The 22486-nt window shown below is 33.0% G+C and overlaps 1 protein-coding gene and 2 long non-coding RNA genes across 3 annotated transcripts in view; all 3 read left to right on the forward strand.

The window, feature by feature from the left end:
* The window catches only part of LOC115886678, a 107217-nt gene that overhangs the window by 53020 nt on the left and 31711 nt on the right, over nucleotides 1-22486 (forward strand). The window contains exons 7-9 of the mRNA XM_030905932.1: nucleotides 5205-5250; nucleotides 15015-15171; nucleotides 20408-20648. Coding sequence (XP_030761792.1) covers nucleotides 5205-5250; nucleotides 15015-15171; nucleotides 20408-20648 — 444 coding nt within the window. The remainder of the gene's footprint in view (nucleotides 1-5204; nucleotides 5251-15014; nucleotides 15172-20407; nucleotides 20649-22486) is intronic.
* LOC115886546 lies at nucleotides 3004-3484 on the forward strand. Its single transcript, XR_004050909.1, has 2 exons — nucleotides 3004-3262; nucleotides 3312-3484. It is a non-coding gene; the product is annotated as an uncharacterized LOC115886546 (long non-coding RNA).
* On the forward strand, nucleotides 3589-3955 carry LOC115886545. Its single transcript, XR_004050908.1, has 2 exons — nucleotides 3589-3716; nucleotides 3813-3955. It is a non-coding gene; the product is annotated as an uncharacterized LOC115886545 (long non-coding RNA).

Here is a 22486-nt window from a genome sequence, read left to right on the forward strand (position 1 = left end):
GGCGTTCTCGAGAAGAAGACCGGCTTTTTCCCTTTGTTTTTCCCATAATATCTAGCTAAAGAGAAAAGAGAAAAGCGTTGATGGAGGATGATAATTCTCGATCAACGACAAGGTAACAAGCTTGTATTGTAAGATTATAGAAATAATTACTTACTGTTTTAATTTCGGCCTTCGTAAACAAGCATAAAAAGCGACACTTCCGCACTGCACATGCACACAGAAACGAATGAAGACGGATCGCGGAGGAAAGGAGCGACAGGAGAAAATACTTTAAACATGTGTGAGCACACGCGCCAGGGGCGGACTACATAGTAAATAATCAACTGATGTCCTGGGACCAGATTCTGAAAAATAATTAGTTTTTTACGTGTAACAAATAGTTTTTTACACGTAATTTTTTTTTGCGTAAGAAAGGTTTTCTACCAGAAACAATAAGTTTTTAACGCGTAAAAAAAGAGTTTTTTACGTGTAACAAATAGATTTTTACACGTAACAAATAGTTTTATACGCGTAAAAAATAGTTTTCTACCAGTAACAAATAGTTTTATACGCGTAAGAAATAGTTTTTAAGTGTAATAGTTTTATTCGCGTAAAATAATAAAAATAGTTTTTTACGTGTAACAAATGTTTTTTTACATGTAATAATATGATTCACTTTTACAAAATTTGTATTAAAATGTCAGTATTTTTGATAAACACGTGGACTGCCCATAAATACACGTCGCGTCACTATGTATTTCTAAGCCGTTAACACGTTTCGTTATAACGAGCTCGTGTGTCAGGGCTGTCTCACTAGCTCGTATGTCACGGCCTTGAATTTTTACTCCCAGCGCGAGTAAAGACCACGGCGTTTCGCTCCAAAATGTTTCATAAATCATGTCCTAAAATTGCATTAGCAACTAGAGATATTTACTATTCTATTATACATATAATTATAATTATTTATTATAAAATAGAAAACAAATTTCTTGCAGTAGAGGTATATAATAAAATTATATAAGGATTCTTGCCACTTAACTGCTAATATAGAAATTTAATTCTACGCTGTGTTTGTCATAATGCGGATCAACCTGCTCTCACTACCGGTTTCGTACAAACCTGCTCTCACTACCGGTCCGAAAGTACTACTATTGCACGCAGGCCGCTATCTCCCGTTCGAGACTAAATATCTAACCGATACTTTCCGACAAGTCGGAATTAACTATCTCTGCGCTGTGGTTGTCATTTTGTGGATCTCCCAAGCTCACCTGATGATGGAGTAGGGCTCCGAAACCGGTAGTGAGAGCAGGTTGATCCGCATTATGACAAACACAGCGTAGAATTAAATTTCTATATTAGCAGTTAAGTGGCAAGAATCCTTATATAATTTTATTATATACCTCTACTGCAAGAAATTTGTTTTCTATTTTATAATTTGGCTTGCCTGAAAAAAAGCCTTTTACCATCCTTTTACTATCGATAGTTGCGCTTCGGTGGTACGAAAGTACTACCATTGCAGGCAGGCCGCTATCTCCCGTTCGGGACTTAAAATCTAACCGATATTTTCCGACAAGTCGGAATTAACTATCTCTGGGCTGTGGTTGTCATTTTGTGGATCTCCCAAGCTCACCTGATGATGGAGTAGGGCTCCGAAAACGGTAGTGAGAGCAGGTTGATCCGCATTATGACAAACACAGCGTAGAATTAAATTTCTATATTAGCAGTTAAGTGGCAAGAATCCTTATATAATTTTATTATATACCTCTACTGCAAGAAATTTGTTTTCTATTTTATAATTTGGCTTGCCTGAAAAAAAGTTTTTTTACCATCCTTTTACTATCGATAGTTGCGCCTCGGTGGTACGAAGTACTACCATTGCACGCAGGCCGCTATCTCCCGTTCGGGACTTAATATCTAACCGATACTTTCCGACAAGTCGGAATTAACTATCTCTGCGCTGTGGTTGTCATTTTGTGGATCTCCCAAGCTCACCTGATGATGGAGTAGGGCTCCGAAACCGGTAGTTAGAGCAGGTTGATCCGCATTATGACAAACACAGCGTAGAATTAAATTTCTATATTAGCTGTTAAGTGGCAAGAATCCTTATATAATTTTATTATATTATTTATTATATTATAATTATAACAAGTACTAACCACAACACTACAACATAAAAAAACTATACACATATAAACTAAAATTCGTAAAATAAATGGTAATTAATAATTATTATTTTTACACACACCACTGGCACTAGATTGTGTTTATCTCCGAATATATGCCCCGGCCCGTCCACAATTCAATCCTAGCATTTTTTATCTTCGTCTCTTCAACGCTAACAGCGCCGATCCCGCCTATCTCTTTCTCACAGGATTGATTGTTGGACGGGCCGGGAATCCACGAGCTTGCGACGTTACTAATTGACATATTGATAGAAACTGCAGACCTGCCGCGTCTTTTGCGTGTTTTTAATGGACACAAATCGAAAAAAGCGCTTAAAACGGTAAAATCGCAAAAAGCGATTGAGACGCAAAAAACGCAAAACGCTAAATACCAATAGGTATGGTAGGCTATTAAGATCGGCAAAAAAAAGTTTTTTTAATTTCACTCAAAATGAGTTATTTGGGTCATAAATGACCTAAATACAAAATATTTTCATGGTGTCTGTCTGTCTGTCCGTCTGTCCGTCTGTAACACGATAACTCAAAAACCGCTGAACCGATTTTAACCAAATTTGGCACAAAAATACTGTGGCACCCGAGAATCTGGCTAGTTTTTGGTGGGATGGGGAGTTGGTAAGGGGGTATGGGAGGGGGTTAAAAATTTAAAAAAATCGTAACTCCAAAATTACAGTAGCTAGCAAAACGCGGTTTTCAAATTAAGATTGGGAATAATATTTGCAACAAAATTTGTAATAACATCAAAATCAGTCAAAGTCGCAGTTTTCGAGATATTAACATATTTTAGTATGGGCGGCTATACGTGCCTCCCGGCGCAAATTTTTTTCCTACCTTTTTATAGGATACATTAAAATACGCAACCAACCGTCATTGAACCGTCCAATCAGATCAAAGGAGTAATCGTCGTAGATCGTGCGTTATCGATAATGTTCGGTGCCTGGAGAAAATTGACAATTGACAAGAGAATTGTTTATTATTTTTGACTTTTTAGTTCGTTTAATTTAATAATTACTAAAACCAGTAGTTCGAAAGATATATTTAAAAATAAAAGATAAAATTCCAAAAAATTAATTATCTATTAACGTGGATTTGGACGACAATAGGTAAGAACACTAAATTTATTTCTATATTCGATATAAACTTGTTTATTAGGTTTTTAGTTTGTGATGTTTCATGTGATGATCATCATGTTCATCGTCTTTGAATTGACATGAGGATATCTATGGAAAAGTAACTAATCTGAAAGTAAGCCAACATATCGTTTGTCCATTGTGTGCTAACGAAAAGATTTTCTTTTCGCATCATGAGGAAGTATTACATCAATTGAAAATTTTAGGAAGTTGATCATTTGTCATGGAAAAGTATACCAATGGAAATTGCTTGCAATAGAAGTAATTCTAAGGGCAAATTTTATTATAATTATAACCTGTCTATTTTTTATACGTAGATGTTTCAGGTTTTAAGAATAAATTGGTTGAACCCAAAATCTGGAGGAAGTACCTATATCCATACACAGAATATGCCCATTAAAAATACTAGTCCAAATTTGCTTTAATGGTAGACAATTATTCAATACAAATTAACTTTTTAAGTGACTGAAATATTAAATAGTTTAGAATATGGTATAACAATGTAAAAAAATATTATTTTCAGGAACGATTAGGGCCCGATATATTTGAAACTCATGTTGGACATAGTATTGAGTTGGGTAGAATATTATTCTACGTTAAGTGAGGGTATCAGATACCTATTATTGTACTGTATTTTAATATATACATTAGAATTGTTGGTTTTTTCATATTTGTTTTATTTATTATTTTACTTACAAGTTATATAAAGTTAACACTAAAATCTACTTTTTGACTTATATAAGTTAGTCTGTGGTTTAATGCGTGATTACATCCACATGATTTCAAGTTTTTAAAATATAAATATTATAACTGGCTTTAAAAACTCCATTAAACTGTTAAAAGTGTAATTTATTTCAAAATAAATATACATATATAGGTATATATTAATATCGAAAAACATTTTTATTTCCTTAACACCAATTTAATCATCACATACATATGTATAAACATTTATTTACGTTATTTCAAATGAAGACCACAGGAAAAACCAGCTTTGTTCATTTTAACTGGAGCCGAGAAAATGCAATTACGAGTGAACTACTCTGGTTTTTCTCCTGTAGGGCAAAATAACTAAGCTGTAATATCTCTGGGACTAAGCATATTATTATTGCTTTCTTTGATGGTGCCTCGAATAATGCTAACACTTGCCTATAAAATTGTCTCGCTATCAATTTCTATGAAAATGTAACATATTATCTGGTTTTTTCCATGTAGTCTTCAAATGATCTAAAAATTCAGCAGGAATGATCCATTATGCAGCAAACACACTGATGTTGAATCATGGGAAGCTTTTTTGTGGGCATTTCACAAATAAAATGAAATGTCTGATCAAAAACTGAAAATGCAAAACAGATAGTAAGCTTTATAAATACATACATATATATATATATATATATATATATATATAAATAATCATACCTACATCTATTTATGTCGTACAATCCAACTGATATTTTAATATCCTAGCCCAAGTAAATAATCAAAAATGTACTTTATATCAAAAGCAGTAATGTTATCAAGGGTTCCAATTAATATCCAGGATTTAAAAAAAAAACACGATCCTAATTCTTATTATTTTTCTAAATACGTATTATCTGATAGGCAATTACAAAATATAAATCTGACGTAAATAGAAAAATAAAGTAAAAACTGTAAAAACAACAACAAAAATTCTAACCAAAGATTTAACCGTCATACGACATGAGCATCACGTGATTGCACAATACCCAACGATAGGGTACGTACCTCTTTCATCTGATTGGACGGTTGGTTGCGTATTTTAATGTATCCTCCTTTTTATTTCTAATTAACACGCTATTTGAACTAAAATTTTATTGGACATAACTGATAATTACTCTACATATTTTTTATTAATCAACTTTTATTGCTATTAATTAATTTAATTGATTTTCAGTAAGGAACTGGTCAATTCCCAATACACACCACTAGAATTTATCTTGGTAAGTCCAGATTGAGTTATTAATCCTAAATTAAAAATAATAATCCAATAAAATTGTCATTTGAAAAAAAAAATACTGTCTTCTGAGTGTAAAATAAACAAAATCGGAAATTTTCCCCTTGCGGTTTTTGAGCAATAGGGGTGTTTTTTTTAAACTGTCCAACAACAAAATAATTAGACGCCAAATTGTACACAAAAACATTCTCTATAAGTTCGCCTAATGAATTTTTTTATAAGTTTATTATTTCCGGACTTAGCGGCCATTTTATGAGCCTTTTGGGGTGGTTTTCAAAAAGTTTGTTTTACAGCAAATTGACCCGTATGAAAGTTGTTCATAATAAATGGACAATCAACTTTTCCTCATAATTTGTTTTGTAGCTTGATTATTTTTGGAGATGCGTCCAGTTCATGAACAAATTAGGGTGGTTTTAAAGTTACTCTTTTTTCAGCAAATTCACCCTAGGAAACGCGTTCAAAATAAGAGTACATATACCTTTGCCTTATGAACTTTTTTGTAACTTGACTGTTTTTGGTTATAGCGCCCAGATCATGAACAAGTGGTGGTTGCTTTAAATGTCTTTTTTTTCAGGAAAGTCACAAGTGCTATTGAGAAATGGATTCGTGTTTTATTTCCAAGAAATTATTGAATGTTGCTGAAATTGTTGACGTTCAGAGAGAGAAAAAAAGCTACCACGCCACTTGTTTATGATCTGGGCGCTATCTCCAAAAATAGTCAAGTTACAAAAAAAGGCAAAGGTATATGTACTCTTATTTTGAACGAGTTTCCTAGAGTGAATTTGCTGAAAAAAGAGTAACATTGAAAACTACCCTAATTTGTTCATGAACTGGACGCTATCTCCAAAAATAATCAAGCTACAAAAAAAATCATGAGGAAAAGTTGCTTGTCGATTTATTACGAACAACTTTCATACGGGTCAATTTGCTGTAAAACAAACTTTTTGAACACCACCCCAAAGGGCTCATGAAACGGCCGTTAAGTCCGGAAATAATAAACTTATAAAAAAAATCATTAGGCGAAGATATAGAGAATGTTCTTATGTACAATTTGCGTCTAATTATTTTGTTGTAGTTGTAGTTTAAAAAAAAACCGCAAGGGAAAAATTTCCGATTTTGTTAATTTTGCACTCAGAAGACAGTCGCTGACAAACTCTGAAAAAATCAGCTTGCCCGTAATTTTTTTTTCACTCTCTATACGGCGATACAATTTTACTGGATTATAACGTCCATACTTTTGTGGCGGGTTAATTTTTTGAAAATAATTTTGTATTTCGCCGCCAGAAAAAAAGTCTATAAAATTAAAACCCCATATTTTTGGTAAACACCACAGCGTTAATCCAAGGGCGACCAATTTGTTAGTGGTATTATACTGGTAAGACTAATTTGTGTAATCGACAAAAAATGCCTTACGTTTCAGGAGGTGTTTATACAGGGTTTCCCCGGTGAGCGTGCGTTAGGAGTTTCTAGAGAACTATAAGATCTAGATCGGAGATTTTTTGCACATCACTGTTTCACAACGAGATCTATCGATTAAAAATATTTTCAATATGGCGGCACTTCCGGAAATACCGGAAGTTGACAACAACTTTCTTATTAAATGGGCACCCCCATTATTTATTACATACTCAAATTCTCTTAATAGAAAAATATATTTAAAACCATTTATTTTAGGAATAGGAACTTGTATAATCAAAAAGTAACGAATTAAAAACCTTTTCACTAGTGAAATAAAAAAGTGGGTTTCCCTTTGAAAAAATTGATTTACGATAATTCTTTAATCGCTCTGTTCAATGACACCTACGGCCAATATTATATGACATTCGAACAATTTAATTTTCGAAATAGATAGCCACATGTCTTCTCTTTATGCCACAGTGATTTTGGTAATCACTAAATTTGTCGTTTAGGCTAACCCGATTTTTTTGACAGGCAGTTTTTATCCTCCAAAAATTTTAATTTATTTTTTCTCAAAATCGGTTAATGATAGATATAGAGATGTTTGATATCAAAATTCATAAAATTCTACAGAAAATTTAAGTATGTAATAAAAAATGGAGGTGCCTATTTAAAATAAGAAAGTTTGGTTAGGTTAGATGTCAACTTCCGTTATTTCCGGAAGTGTCGCCACATTGAAAATATTTTTAATCGATATATCTCGTTGTGAAACAATAATGTGCAAACAATCTCCGATCTAGGTATAGTAGTCCTCTAAAAACTAATGCACGCTCAGCCTGGGACACCCTGTATATCGTCAGAAGCAAAAACATACCATACAAATTAACCTTAAGTATTTGTGCTACACTATCAGAATCACATTTTTTAGGGCAAATATCTACTTGAACAATTATTCCTAGGAGATATTGACTTGAATTTTAAATCACAAGAAGAACTATACCGGGTGCGTCTCAAAAGTGGCTCACCCCCTATAACTTTTTTATTTTTTCAGATAAAAAAACGAGATTTGGTATGTTAGTATATATTTTCGGTCAATTCCTGTTTCACCGGAAAAGACTACAACTTTTGATTTTTAAATGACACCCTCCGTATTTTTTACTTTATTCGATAGACAATAACACTCTGAATAAAATGACATATCATATGTCAACTTTTGACATTTTCGCATATGGTTTATTTGAAATTAAAACTTGCGGTTCGTAACGAAAATATGACTTGAAATACCAAGCGTGTGGTATCAAATTATTCGTAAAAAAATATTTTTTCCAAATATGCTAATGAGCCACCCTCGTTCCATTTCTAAAAATTGAGATATGATTAAAAATACGATTTGGACATTTTTTAACTGGCCAGGACAAGACACTAAAAACATTAAACGATCAAATCTATTTTTCCAAGGCTCCTTGATTAAGAATTAGTGTTTTTAACATAACCACTCTAGATTGAGATTTAAAATACGATTTTTTATTAAGCGAAAATGTCAAAAGTTGACATATGATACATCATTCTATTCATAATATAATTTTCTATCAAATAAAGTAAAAATATACCGGGGATGCCATTTAAAAATCAAAATTAGTAGTCATTTCCGGTAAAACAGGAAGTGACCAAAAACAATTGAATACGTCAATCAATTCCAATTTATGTCATATATTAATATCTCGTTTTTTTATCTGAAAAAATAAAAAAAGTTATAGGGGTGAGCCACTTTTCAGACGCACTCGGTATAAGATGCTAAACCATATCGTAAATTTTTATTTCAATTTTAAGTCTCTCTGAAAAGGGTGTGATGTCAGGATGTTTTTACACAAAAATGGGTGTTTTAAAATGACTTAATAAAAAACTAGCTATTAATACAATACAGGTGGAAAAACACATTAGAGATAGCTTTGAACTGAAGATCGCTGTCATTTTATTGTAAAACTGTAATATAGCTAGAGTTATCAATAGTCTTTTCCAAACCAATTGGGCGCCGTTTTTTTTCGATTATAGGGTACTAACCCGTTCGACACGACTTTTAGGTATGTTTTTATGTAGAATGTTTTTCGTTTTTTTACTGCTAAAATTAATTATTGGGCACACTGGGAACATATCTAGCCCGTTGTTATATTTTATTTTCATTTTTTAATTCTTGGGACAAACATGACCCTGCAGTATACTAATGTCAGACATGTTTGTCCCAGCCACATACTCTACATACTGCAGAGAGGTCAGTCAAGTTTGCCCCCCGTACTAGAGGAAATTCAAAAAGAGATATACCACTATTTTGCAAACATTTTGCACAATTGTGCACACCATAAATGATATTTTGGACACTTACCTAAGAGAAACTAGAGCCGTTTTTTAAACGGGGAGCAAACTTGACCGTTCCCCCCCATTTGTTACGGAATTGATTTATTTCTATGTACATCGATTCGGCTAATTTTGCACAATTTTGCACACCTATTTTTAAATTTTGCACACCCTCCTGACGAAAGTTATAAGGGGTTGAAAATTTGAAATTTCCCCCCCATCGGTGACTAAATTGAATTTTGTTTATATCAAACGAATGGGCTAATTTTGCACAATTTTGCACACCTGTTTTTGAATTTTGCACATTCTCCTGACTAAAGTTATGCGGGTTTGAAAATTTGCAATTTCCCCGTCACGGGGTTTGACAATTTGCATTTTTTTCACGTCGCTGAGATCTATCATTTTCGAAATATGACTCATACTTATGTACTGTTTGACCAGCGGAATTGAAGCTACGGAAGGAATGCGAGAAAAAAAAAATCGATATTGCCACGTTTATCTATAAAATTGCAAAATTGCCAGACATGAACTATAAATTTAATATATTTTTATTATATATAATGTGTTTAGCATATATTTCTGACGTATATTGATCTGAATTTTAACGTAGTTCATATTGTTCGATATGTTTTATTTAATAACTTTTTTCTTTCATTCTGTATAATCTGCTTATTATGAAAGTTGAAGATTTTTCAACGATATCATTGGCAAACCGGCATCGCCGCGCATTGCCGCCTATTCATCGAACATGATTGGCGAGAGTACGTCACAGGATTTGTTACCACGCGGTTGCCATGGCTTTTACGCCTTTCCTATTCGCTTGCTTTATCCCCAACTTCACGGTCTCTTCTGAAAAGAGTAGGAATATTGAATACTATTGAAATATCCAGTGGCGGTGTCATTTTTTTAATCATTATTACTTTATTTCATTATTTTATACCGGTTATCCTAAACTTTATACCTATATTTTTCGTATATTTGATAGTTAAGTTGTGTTTTATTGTTTTGTTATCTTGTTATAATGTTTTTCGTTCGTAGTTTTTAATTATTAATATCAAGTTTGATCGTATATTTGTTAAGGGTAAGGAGCTACATAGTCAGACAAGAGAAATAATAGTTAATTTATATAGGTAAGTTAATAATAACGTAGATAAAATCTCATTTGGTTTATTTCCTTGTGTTCATAATAGCGTTTGCGATGAAGAAGCTACAGAGAGTTCGCTTAAGTTGCCGCTTAAACGTAAACTTGAGCGGATATTTCTTTATACCGGAGTTTATCAGGAATTTGATAAATAGATTTTATCTCGAATTCAAACTCGTCCCCACAATTAGAAAGCAAAAATTGCAGGAAGAATCGAATTTTCCTTTTGCAGGGAAACGCTTAGGGGGATATTAAAATCAAATGAATTTTTTTGGCGTAAATGTCAAAATAACAGATAAATATTAATGGAGCGGCCCATTATATTGCAGAGAGAGATATAAATATATACGCGAAATTCGAAAATATAGCCAAGTATTATCTATTTGGATGAAACATATGGGTAGACAATGACCTAACCTTTAAAAACTACTGGCGGAGCGATACCATATCTGGTGTAATTGGTACCATATCTGGGCAATATTGGATCTACTGGTGAGTAAAATTATGTTTTATTTGCGCTTCCAAAGTTAACTATTTTCAAGGTTTTTTTTTGCTGGAAATAGTTATATCTAAAATTATGTATTATAGAAAAAAATATAGTTAGTATAGATATATAAATAAATATACCTCAAGACTCAGTCTTGATCATCTGCTGATGACAGACATGGTTAGCGAAACGTGCGTCCAGTGTAAAATTAAAAGTGTTTTGGTGTATTGTACTGATTTAGTGTTTTATTTTGCTGTGTAACACTAAAGGTTCCAACCCCCAGCTGTAATTATTTCTTCTATTATATTAACAACACAATAATAAAATGATTCAAAATATTTAAGGGAGCTTTAATAAAAGCTTTTAGTGTTTATCTGCTAACTCAACAGTAACGATTCAAACAGCATAAAGTTTTTTGAAAAAAAATATTAATCTGAGGATTATATTTATGATACACATTATTTTCATATAACACCTACGCCCATGCCTATTTTATGAATGAAATTGGGCGTGTTTTGTTTACAACTGCATTCCCCTGCCGATACCCCGTAGCTACAGATCCGTTGGTCACACTATATTTTTAAGTGGGACATTTCACACACAATGGGACAAATTTCAAATATTCAAACTCTTATAACTTTTGTCAGGAGAGTGTGCAAAATTCGAAAATAACTGTGCAAAATTGTGCAAAATTAGCCGATTCGTTTGATATACACAAAATTCAATATCGTGACATATGTGGGGGAAATTGCAAATTTTCAAACCTTCATAACTTTATTCAGAATGGTGTGCAAAATTCAAAAACAGGTGTGCAAGATTGTGCAAAATTAGCCAATTCGTCTAATATATACAAAATTCAATTTCGTTACAGATAGGGGGGAAATTGCAAATTTTCAAACCTTCATAACTTTGATCAGGATGGTGTGCAAAATTCAAAAATGGGTGTGCAAAATTGTGCAAAATTAGCCGATTCGTTTGATATAAACAAAATTCAATTTAGTCACAGATGGGGGGGAAATTTCAAATTTCAACCGCTTATAACTTTCGTCAGAAGGGTGTGCAAAATTCAAAAACAGGTGTGCAAAATTGTGCAAAATTAGCCGAATCGATGTACATAGAAATAAATCAATTTCTTAACAAATGGGGGGGAACGGTCAAGTTTGCCCCCCGTTTAAAAAACGGCCCTGGTTTCTCTTAGGTAAGTGTGCAAAATATCATTTATGGTGTGCAAAATTGTGCAAAATGTGTGCAAAATAGTGGTATATTTATTTTTGGATTTCCTCTAATACGGGGGGCAAACTTGACTGACCTACTGCAGAGATAATTATATCCTGCGTTACAACACTGCAGGGATAAATATATCCCGCATTATAACACTGTGGGAGAAATACATCCCAGCAACACATTTTTTTTTTCATGTAACTATCATATAAAAGTTATATACTTATCTTTTACTCCACTGCTGGTAGAGCATTATTTCTTAATAATTTTCACTAATTTACACACCTTTTTTTCATTTTTTTTTCTAAAATTCCAAGCAGCCACGTGTACTTGTCGACATAGAACTGCCTAGCAATGTTCCATTGTAAACACAAACATTAAAAGGTCTGTAACTCGGCGAGCAAGACATGAGCCGCACTGAATAGTCCCATCCCAATGCATTTTTAATATTCGTCTATATAGGAACTTTATTGGGACGTATATGTCCCCGCAGTATCGAAAGGGCTAAAGAAATACTATTGAAGTAGTTAATTTATTTTTTGTTTTCCAAGTAAAGAGGAACTCAACTTCTTCTAACTTTAACATTTTACCTGGACTGTTAATAATTCGAGTTGTTAAACTTTGCTGCAAAAAAATCAAGATAATCAAAAACTTTTTTAAGGCTCTAACTATCCAGACAAGCCTGTATTATGTATTAATAGTGAATATTAAAAGTTAGCTGGGTATAAAATTAACAGCTATAAGAAATTGATCGTTTAGCATCAATTAAAAGCAGTAGAATAACTTTTAAAGTATTTTCTAAGTTGAAAGCAGAATATTTTTGGATCTTTCGCCCGCTTTTATAATGAAGGGACGAAGGAAGAAAAAATAAAAACATTGCCTTTATTCAAAACATTGGCAATATACATAGAATCAATGGTTTGGAAAATTTCTCTGAAGCAATCTTTCTTGTGAATGATTTTTTGATGGTTGTATATCTAAAACTCATGTGTAACTACTGTAGTTTATGATATTTAATTTTAGTATTTACGAGATAACGGATCGTGATATAATCGTCTGAAAAAAAAGTTTGATATAATATTTTTTTCGTCACAAAAGTATTAATTTTGGGACGTGATTAACAATATAAAAAATAATTAAAATAAGCAAAGGAATAATATTTGCAATAAAATTTGTAATAACATCAGAATAAGTCAAAGTCGCAGTTTTTGAGATATTAACGTATTTTAGTATGGGCGGCTGTACGTGCCTCCCGGCGCCAATTTTTTTTAAGTCAATCATAAATTTTTCGGCGATGAAACTATGATAAAACAGTTTCTGTTAAACTTTTGACACTAATAACTTTTTTAAATTTAGTCAACATGGTAAATTTATGTCAATGATTGGCAGGTATGGATAATTTCAATTCCAAATATTTCGAAAACCATTTCTCGTAGTGATTTTTCCCAAGAGACCTTTTTTACGTAATGTCGTAAAAGTATATTTTTTTACTCGGTAGTTTTATATAGGTAGGGACTAAAAAGTTATTAACTCTTGAAACCAGTTAACAATTATACCGTGCTGGCAACTGTTACTTTTGTGTCGGCATTTACATGTGTGGAAGTAAATCGCATAGGGATCTTATTAAGTCGGAGTGAGAGATGCGACCGACGCGCGACGGTGTGCTGTTACGCCTTTCCCTATTAAGTAAAGTAGAATCACGATCGCAAACCGTTTATTTTTAAAAGACTTTTTTTTCAAGAGATAACTAGATAAAATCATTAGACATGTTTCTCAGCATCTGAAATGGAATTATAAGGATATCGTTAGGGTGTCATTTTTTTATAAGGAGAAAACGTCAGTAATCGCGATAATTTAAAAACTTAACTTTTTAACACATAACAGGCCACTCAAGAACCACTTTAGATTTTGAAACTTTTTTTTATTTTCAAGATCGGATATTTTACAATATGTTTACATAAGAAAAATTCGATAAAGTTGTTTTTTTCTATTCAAAAATTGTAAACAAGCCATCCATTTACTTTTAGAGCATAGCAATTTTCAGCAATCGTGTAATTTTTTTATTGCTAAAGATTTTCACATACTGTCTACAAAGAAAATACAGCAGAAATATTAACAAAGTTCTTGAAAAAACTACAATCTATTATTTCTAATAGATTTCGAGATATTGGTTTTTGAATTCAGAGTTCTAATAGCGCGACTACTATCGAACACCCACTCAATTCCACTTATTTTTACCAAAAATGCAATTGTTTCTAGCTTGCAATTAAAAAAAATCAAGCTATAGGGAAAATTACAACGACTCGTTAATAAATAAACAAATTAAGTATCACGAGACGTAATTAAATCGTGAAGCTGAACGCATCACGTACACCTTTCCCTAGAACTTTAAGTACTGACAGAGTTATTGATTGGGTCGACCGGTCAACTGCGACAAATCTGCTATATCCCCTTCCACGTCTCTTAGCGATGTGCACAGTTTCTCGGTTTATTTCATACGTTTGGCAACGTGTTTACTGTCCTCTCTTTGTTCAGTACATTATAAACGCATTGTACTCTTCTTACATACGGAAATCTCGACCCAAGACTAACCTTTGCCAGCCCATAGTATAGGTGCCGCCCTCTACAAATGAGAGTCATATTGACATTAACATCAAATTTCTCATGTCCAAAAACTCCCAGACACCAATTTTCATCGAAATATTTACGTTACTTCATAAATTATTTGGAAAAAATCTCGAAATAAAAATGAAACTTCTACACCCTGTATCTCCGAACTAAGCATTTTAAGACATACATGTATACGAACTTTTTTAATTATTTTTATCGGCAGATTATTTTAATAAGCTGCCGGTTTCCGGAATACAGCTCGGACCACCCTGTATAATTACATACATTTAATATTATTTGGAACGTTTGAAATTGTTTAAAAAATTATTTGTGGCGTTTGGAAAAAAAAAACAGCTATTCGGAGTAAAAAATACCTTTTGTTTTTATTTGTCTGGGTCAATCATAACTGCCTCGCCACGAAAAGGGTCATTTTTACTCCTAATAAAACAATATACTATATTTCAATAAAAACATTGTTTGCGGCAATTAAACAAAGATAAAATGATCGAAATTAATAAGAATTTTTGTTATGTTAATTTAGAATGCCCATAAATTCGATACCTATGAATTTCCAAGGAACAAAGTTATCATTAGGAATGAAATTGGAGGTGGAGCTTTTGGCAAAGTTTATAAGGCGGAAGTTTACGAGCTTTATGGCAAACCTGGATATTCTATAGCAGCAGTTAAGAAGCCAATAGGTAAGAGATTTTTAATTGCGGATATATTTTCCTTTATTACAAATTCTTCTCGTGTACATAGTTCACACGTCTTTTATAATTGAAGACATGAGTTAATAAACATTTTCATTTCATTTTTATTCAGGCTGTATTCCGTTGCAAAACCAGGCGAACCAGACCGGTAAACTACGGTAAAGAGCGGTTCCTGAAAAACATGGGTTTGAGACGGAACGGTTTGGTATAATACTGGAAACGTCAAATGTTGACGTTTTCTAAATTATAATACCTCTATTATAAAATTTATCTTTTATGCATTTTTAATGTACCTATTCTCTGCTTTTGCGTTTGCTTTTTCTTTTCAATGGAGTTTAATATTTAAAAGTACTTTATTAATAAACTGTTAAACTCGACAGACAGCTCAAGTGAAGATTTGCAGTCCCGATATTAAAATAGATCAATAATAAATAAACAAATCTAATCAATATTTATATTTTTATAGCTTACAAAACATTCACGATTACTTGTTGTCTTGTTGTTCATGTTTTCTTTAAATGTTCCTGACTTTAAGAATCAATGGCTGCATGATAAGTCATTCGATTTAGTTAATGAAATTTATTTACCTTTACTGTCTATCTCCATTGCTTTTGGATGTAAATGCAAATACAAATTTTAGAAACTAAATGAGAATTTTACTCGAACTTCCAATATTTGCTTGATTTCTGTCACATAAAAGACATTGATTGACAAACAAAACCAGAAAAACCAGCCTTCTCGCGCTGGTTAGTTTGGTGACAGTTATAACAGAATTTTTCAGGAACCGTGTTCCGTAACAAGAAAACTTTCAGGAAACCGATAGAAACAGAACATAAAACCATAACCAAGGTAAGCAACGGAATACACCCTCAGTATTTCAACATCCCTTTGACAGATCTATCCTCCAATGAACTCTAAATATCAAATATAAATACCATAAAGAATATCCTAGGTGATAAAGGTATCATGTCACATACAACATCAATAATATTTAGACGTGTTTTGTTGATTTACTCGAAACATTAAAAAAGCGACACGACATGCGACACCTTTATCCACTCATGTCTTCAATTATTAGATTCAGTTTTATTATTGCTGATGATTTTTAAAATTAACTATATCTTCATAAAATTATAGTGTTATAGAATCATAGTTTGACACTTTTACTTCAAAAAATATATGGCATAAAAATGCCTAATGGAAATTAAAACAACTTTCGTTGCACGTCATCAATGACACCATGCGTCGTATTATGGAGTTTGCTGGTGGTCGTATTATGATGTGCAACGAAAGTTATTCCAATTTCCCTTTTACAGGGTGGGCCACTGAAAACTTACAATGGCTATACTTTTTAAATCAAAAAAGATATCAAAAAAATAAGAAATACCGTTTCTATGATATCGAAGGGGAATACATATGACGTATATTTTGAACCACCCCGACCTACTCCTTAGGCGGCACCCCTACTCACTTGAAAATCTTAAATGGCAATACCCCACTTGTGGCGCCTTTTTGGAAAGCCCATGAAAAATGCTAAACGACGATCATAACGTTTTTAGGGTGAAATTGAAAAACTACCCCTTACACGAAAAATTAGGTGGACATGAAAAAAGTAATTTTTTCAGCATAAGTTACAATTTGGGACCCAACTAAACGAGGCAAATGAGGCATTTTTTAAACCACCCCGACCCACCCCTACGTCCCATCCCCTCACTTCTAATCTCATCAAAAATCAAAAAAGGCAACACAAAGATGTTTTTACAGCCTAATTTTGCGATAACGCAAATTCTTCCTTATCATCTATTTTTTTACTTTCAACAAACAGGAATCTTAAACCGGCATATCTTTGCGCTTTTGCACTGTCTTCTATCGATTTTCAATCGTTTGCAAATTTGGTGGTATTTTAAACGTTTATTTGATTCGCTTATTTGAAAGAAAAATGGTTTATACTGTGGAAGAAAGAATTCAAATAGTTTTTCTTTATGGTGCTGAAGGTATGTGTTATTTGAGAACGGCCCGTGCTTTCAATGAGAGAAATCCGGACAAAAACGTAAGTCACGTTTATGTCACAGATTTGATTTTAAAGTTTCAAGAAACTGGATCGGTCAAAAATAAAACAAGAACAGGGCCCAGGGTACTGAATGAAGAAATGCAGATGGAAGTTATTGGTCAGGTATCGGTCAATCCAGAAGCATCAACACGCCAGTTGGGATCAATCACAGGTATACCTCGAACATCTGTCAGGAGAGTATTGAAAATGCACAAATTCCATCCCTACAAAATGAAGATTCTCTAGGAACTTGGCGACGACGATCCAGATAGAAGGATTCAGTTCTGTGAACTAATGACGGAGGAAATTCGAAGGGAACCTTCACTTACTAAAAATATTTGTTTTAGTGATGAGTGCTCATTTTTTTTAAACGGAATTGTGAATAAGCAGAACTGCAGATACTGGAGCGATGAGAATCCGCATATTGTTGTTGAAGGACACACCCAACATCCCCAAAAGCTCAATGTTTGGTGCGGAATACTAGGCGATAAAATTATAGGTCCATTTTTCATCGATGGAAATTTGACTGGTGATGCTTATGTGGAAATGCTGAACAATTTGATAGAGCCAGCCATTGTAAATGAGGTTGAAAATCAAAGAGATTTGGAAGGAAAGTTAACTCTTAATGAAGACCTCATACACTTTCAGCAAGATGGAGCCCCTCCGCATTATTCTATTGTCACAAGGCGGTGGTTGGATAGATATTATCCAAGGCAATGGATTGGCAGAAGGGGTCCAATCGAGTGGCCGCCAAGGTCACCTGATCTCACTCCTTTAGACTTTTTTTTGTGGGTTTACACTAAATCCATAGTCTACAAGACAAAACCAGGTTCGTTGCAAGAATTGCGGCAGAGGATAACTGAAGCATGTCGAAATATTCCGAGAGGCTTTCCAAAAAGTGAGAGAAGAATTTGAAAATCGTTTGTATTTTTGTATGGAACAAAACGGCTGTCATTTTGAGCAATTGTTAAAATAAATTATCATTTTAAATTTCTTTCAAATTGTCAAACCTACATTTCTTATCACTACTTAATTGTTGAAAGAAGACAGAAGTTGAAATCTGTATAACCATGGTTTAGCAGTTTCAATTAGCTTTCCAAAGAAGTGTCACAAGTAGGGTATCGAGATTATATATATATATATATATATATATATATATATATATATATATATATATATATATATATATATATATATATATATATATATATATATATATATATATATATATATATATATATCTTGAGAATAGAAGTGAGTGGGTGGCACCTAGGGGTGGGTCGGGGTGGTTTGAAAAATACCTCATTTGCCTCATTAAGTTGGGTCCCAATTTGTAACCTATGCTGAAAAAATCACTTTTTTCATTAATGTCCACCTAATTTTTCGTGTAAGGGGCAGTTTTTCAATTTCACCCTAAAAACTTTATGATCATCGTTTAGAATTTTTCATGGGCTTTCCAAAAAGGCGCCACAAGTAGGATGTTACCATTTCAGATTTTCAAGTGAGTAGGTGTGCCGCCTAAGGGGTAGGTCGGGGTGGTTAAAAAATACGTCATATGTATTTCCCCTCGATATTATAGAAACGGTATTTTTTATTTTTTTAATATCTTTTTTGGTTTAAGAATTATAGTCATTGTAAGTTTTCAGTGGCCCACCCTGTATACCTATGTGGCGGATTCATCTCTCCAAAAAAAATCCTATATGGCAAAAAAAAAAATAATCCTACAGTGCAGTGGCTCCAGCGACCAATTATATATTTTGTTATACAGTATTGTATACCGGGATTGCCTTTACAAGAAGGAAAACTTTATTATTATTATTTACATTTTATTACACATATTATTATTTATCATATTATTATTATTATTTACATTTTATTACACATTTGAGAAAAATACATTCGACATAAAAATATTTTGCTTGTTACAAAATGGTTAATCCCGTTTATGCTTATTCAAATTTTCATACCGTTTTAGAAAAAATAAAAAAAAAACATGAAAATATGGTTGAAAGTCCTAAAAATCAAAACGCATATCTATGGTAATATAATTTCGTTTTCATTCTTTGGTGAGTTGATATTGATAGAATTTTAATTAACGCCATATTTTTCGCTCTTTTAAAATGTTAGAGAGGCACAAAATTTATTTAGTTCAATGCTACAGAATGGGTGATAATAGTTTTTGGAAAATGTGGAACTTTAACAAGAGCAAAAAATATGGCTTTATTCAGAATTATTAATAAGCATCTATCAAAAGATAAAAAAAAGAAGAATCTAAATTATTATACCATAGAAACGCAGTTTCATTCATTAAAAAATCAACATATTTTCATGTTTTTTCTTTAATTTTCTCAAAAACGGTATGTAAATTTGGAAAAGACATTAAATGTCAACAATATCTCAAAATGTCAACAATAAAAAAAATCCTCTTATTTTCCTATTAACCTGTTATAAATTTAAATAAAGTCTATAAACTAATGTCGATTTTAAAAATAGCTACTAAGTGTCACTAGAAAATTCACTAAAAAAAGGCACCAGCCATCTTGATTACATTTTTATCGAAAAAACGCTTTTTATTCAAAATCTGAGCCAGATAGATATATGAAACCCTAATATAGTTTGAAAGAGCATTTAAATCTGCTTCGACTTATTCAAAAAAATACATAGTGTTGTATTTGAAATAATGAAGTTTTTAGGAAAAATAAATATTTAAAATAGACCAGCAATTTTTGATACCCCTGTATACATTTAAGCAAGCAATCAAAGTTTATTTCTTTGGCTTGAAAGTCAGCACGAGAATTAATTCTGAAAAGTAATGTACAAGGCGTTGACAAACTTTCTTATAGCATGGATATTTAGATATCTTTAAATATTTCAAAAACCAAAGCTTTTAAACATATGCCTTATTTTATGTCTGAGAATCCAAAAATGAAATAAAATACCGGGTGTTCCATAAGAACAAATATAACTTTCGTATGGATCTTAGTTCTGACACACCCTGTACATTGCCTTCCCACATATACCCATAAAATATTTTGTTTCTACATCTTTCCGTTTTCGTATAATCAACCCAGGCGAATGAGGTGCGCCACCCTGTATAGCAACTAATTTACTTCTTCGATAATTAAGGCTCAATCCTGATACCCTAATTTTCTCTATAAATTCTTTTATATCTAGAAAATGCTCCACCCGAAGAAATATCCGATTTCCTACTTGAAATCGAGACGATGAAAAAGATAGCCGACTCGGGCGGCCACAAGAACGTCATCCAAATCCTGGCCTGCGTAACTATGGACGTTCCCTACATGATGATCATGGAGCTGGCACCTTGCGGTTCACTTAAAGGCCATTTATCTAATTTGCGAAAGGAATGGGAAAAGAGAAAGAAGAAAAATACTCCACGTCATTTTTTCCCCGAGTGAGTACTACTGGTCTATTTAATTTGTTACAGGGTGGTCATATTTTAACCGCGCTAGCTGTTCAGGCTACAAAAAAAATATTTTAAAAATCAAATACATACACGGAAAAAATAAATTTTACTATTCATCACGTTGTAGCATAATATATTTCTATCAATTTGTAGACCTTCAAAATAGTGCTTGGAAGTATAAAAAAGTATTGTAGTAGTTCCCACAATTTGTGTCAGAGAATAATCAGATTATACTCCTTCAAATTTAAATGAAAAAATTATTATTACAAATTGTACCACTACTAATTATATTTTTTTCTACATTGTTACAATACAAAGCGTTCCTCAATTCGGGTTCTTTTTCACTTAATTTTCACCACCCGTAACACACTTTCATACATGAGAATGTTATAGTTTCAATAACTGCACAGTATGAACCAAAATACGTAAATACACACACGGCCAAAATTATTGCATATAACGATATTTTTATTTTATTTTTACTACACGACTAACTAATATAAAATTAAAAATCTAAGTGCGACTAGGCTGTTATTATAATTTTATTTCATAATGAGTGAAAATCAAAAAAACAAATTTCATTTTAAACAGAAAATATTGAAAACAATTTTATTTATTTCTCACAACTAATTGTCTGTATTGCCTCCTCGAGCCTCAATGCAAGCTGTGAGACGACGTGGCATGCTTTCAATTAAGTTGTCCAGAAGATGTTGTAGAATGGCTTCCCATGTTTCGCGCGCAGCAATTTTAAATTCATTTAAGGTACGGGGGGGATCATTCCTTTTGGCAATATGGCGTTTTAGCATGTCCCAAGCATGCTCGATCACATTCATATCTGGAGACATCGGTGGCCACCACAGTTTTCTTATACCCTCTTCCTTACAAAATTCGCGAACCGCTAAACTGCGATGGGGAGGAGCATTATCGTCCATGTAAAGAAATTCATCCCCCACTGCCCCTCGAAATGGATGTACAATATGCTCTAAAACGTATCTAAGATATGAGGCACCTGTCATTGTGCCATCAATAGAAACAAGAGGAGTTCGAGCTCTGTGCATTATACCTGCCCATACCATAATGCTTCCCCCTTGAAACAGGACACGGGGTTGAGCTGCATTCAATTCGTGCTCGTCTTCCAGATGTTCTCCAGACCAAAGTTCGTCGCGAGTCTGACACTAGGCCTATTCTTGTTTTATCACTAAACATGACGAAATTCCAATTAATTAGGTCCATTTGCTCTCATCTCCTCAGCCCATTGTTGTAGCGTAATTTTGTGCTGTAAATTAAGCTTCGGAACACGTAGAGGCCTCCTTAAATTTAATGTAATCCTCTGTCATGGAGTCTTCTTGCTATGACCTTTCTTGAAACATTTACTCCTTCAAGGCGAGCTAACTCATTTTTAATAGCAGTACTAGAAAGCAGGGGATTGCGTCGTGCAATTAGGGATATTTGACGGTCTTGCACAGCAGTAGTAACTCTCTTTCTACCTCTTCTAGGCCGGTCTGTAACCTCGTTTGTCTCCCTGATTTTTTTTAATATTCGCGAAACATCGCTTTGGTTAACTCCTACAATTTCAGCTATTCCAACTTGCCGGTAGGCCTGTTGAGACAGTCTTACTATTCTAACTCTATTAAACTGTGAAATAATGTTTCTAGGCATTTTAAGGCCAAAGCACTGGTCAATTTCTTCTGAAACCCAAGGGACCACAAATCGAAATGTGCAAGAATTTGTAATAATATTGGGTCTGAACGACAAACATTGTATACCATATCCATTTTAACAAAAAAATGTTTATTACAGATTATCAAAGCTATGTATAAAAAAAG

The sequence above is a fragment of the Sitophilus oryzae genome, unplaced genomic scaffold, assembly GCF_002938485.1.
Source record: "Sitophilus oryzae breed Bouriz unplaced genomic scaffold, Soryzae_2.0 scaffold_494_pilon_pilon, whole genome shotgun sequence".
NCBI classification, from domain to species: Eukaryota; Metazoa; Arthropoda; class Insecta; order Coleoptera; family Curculionidae; genus Sitophilus; species Sitophilus oryzae.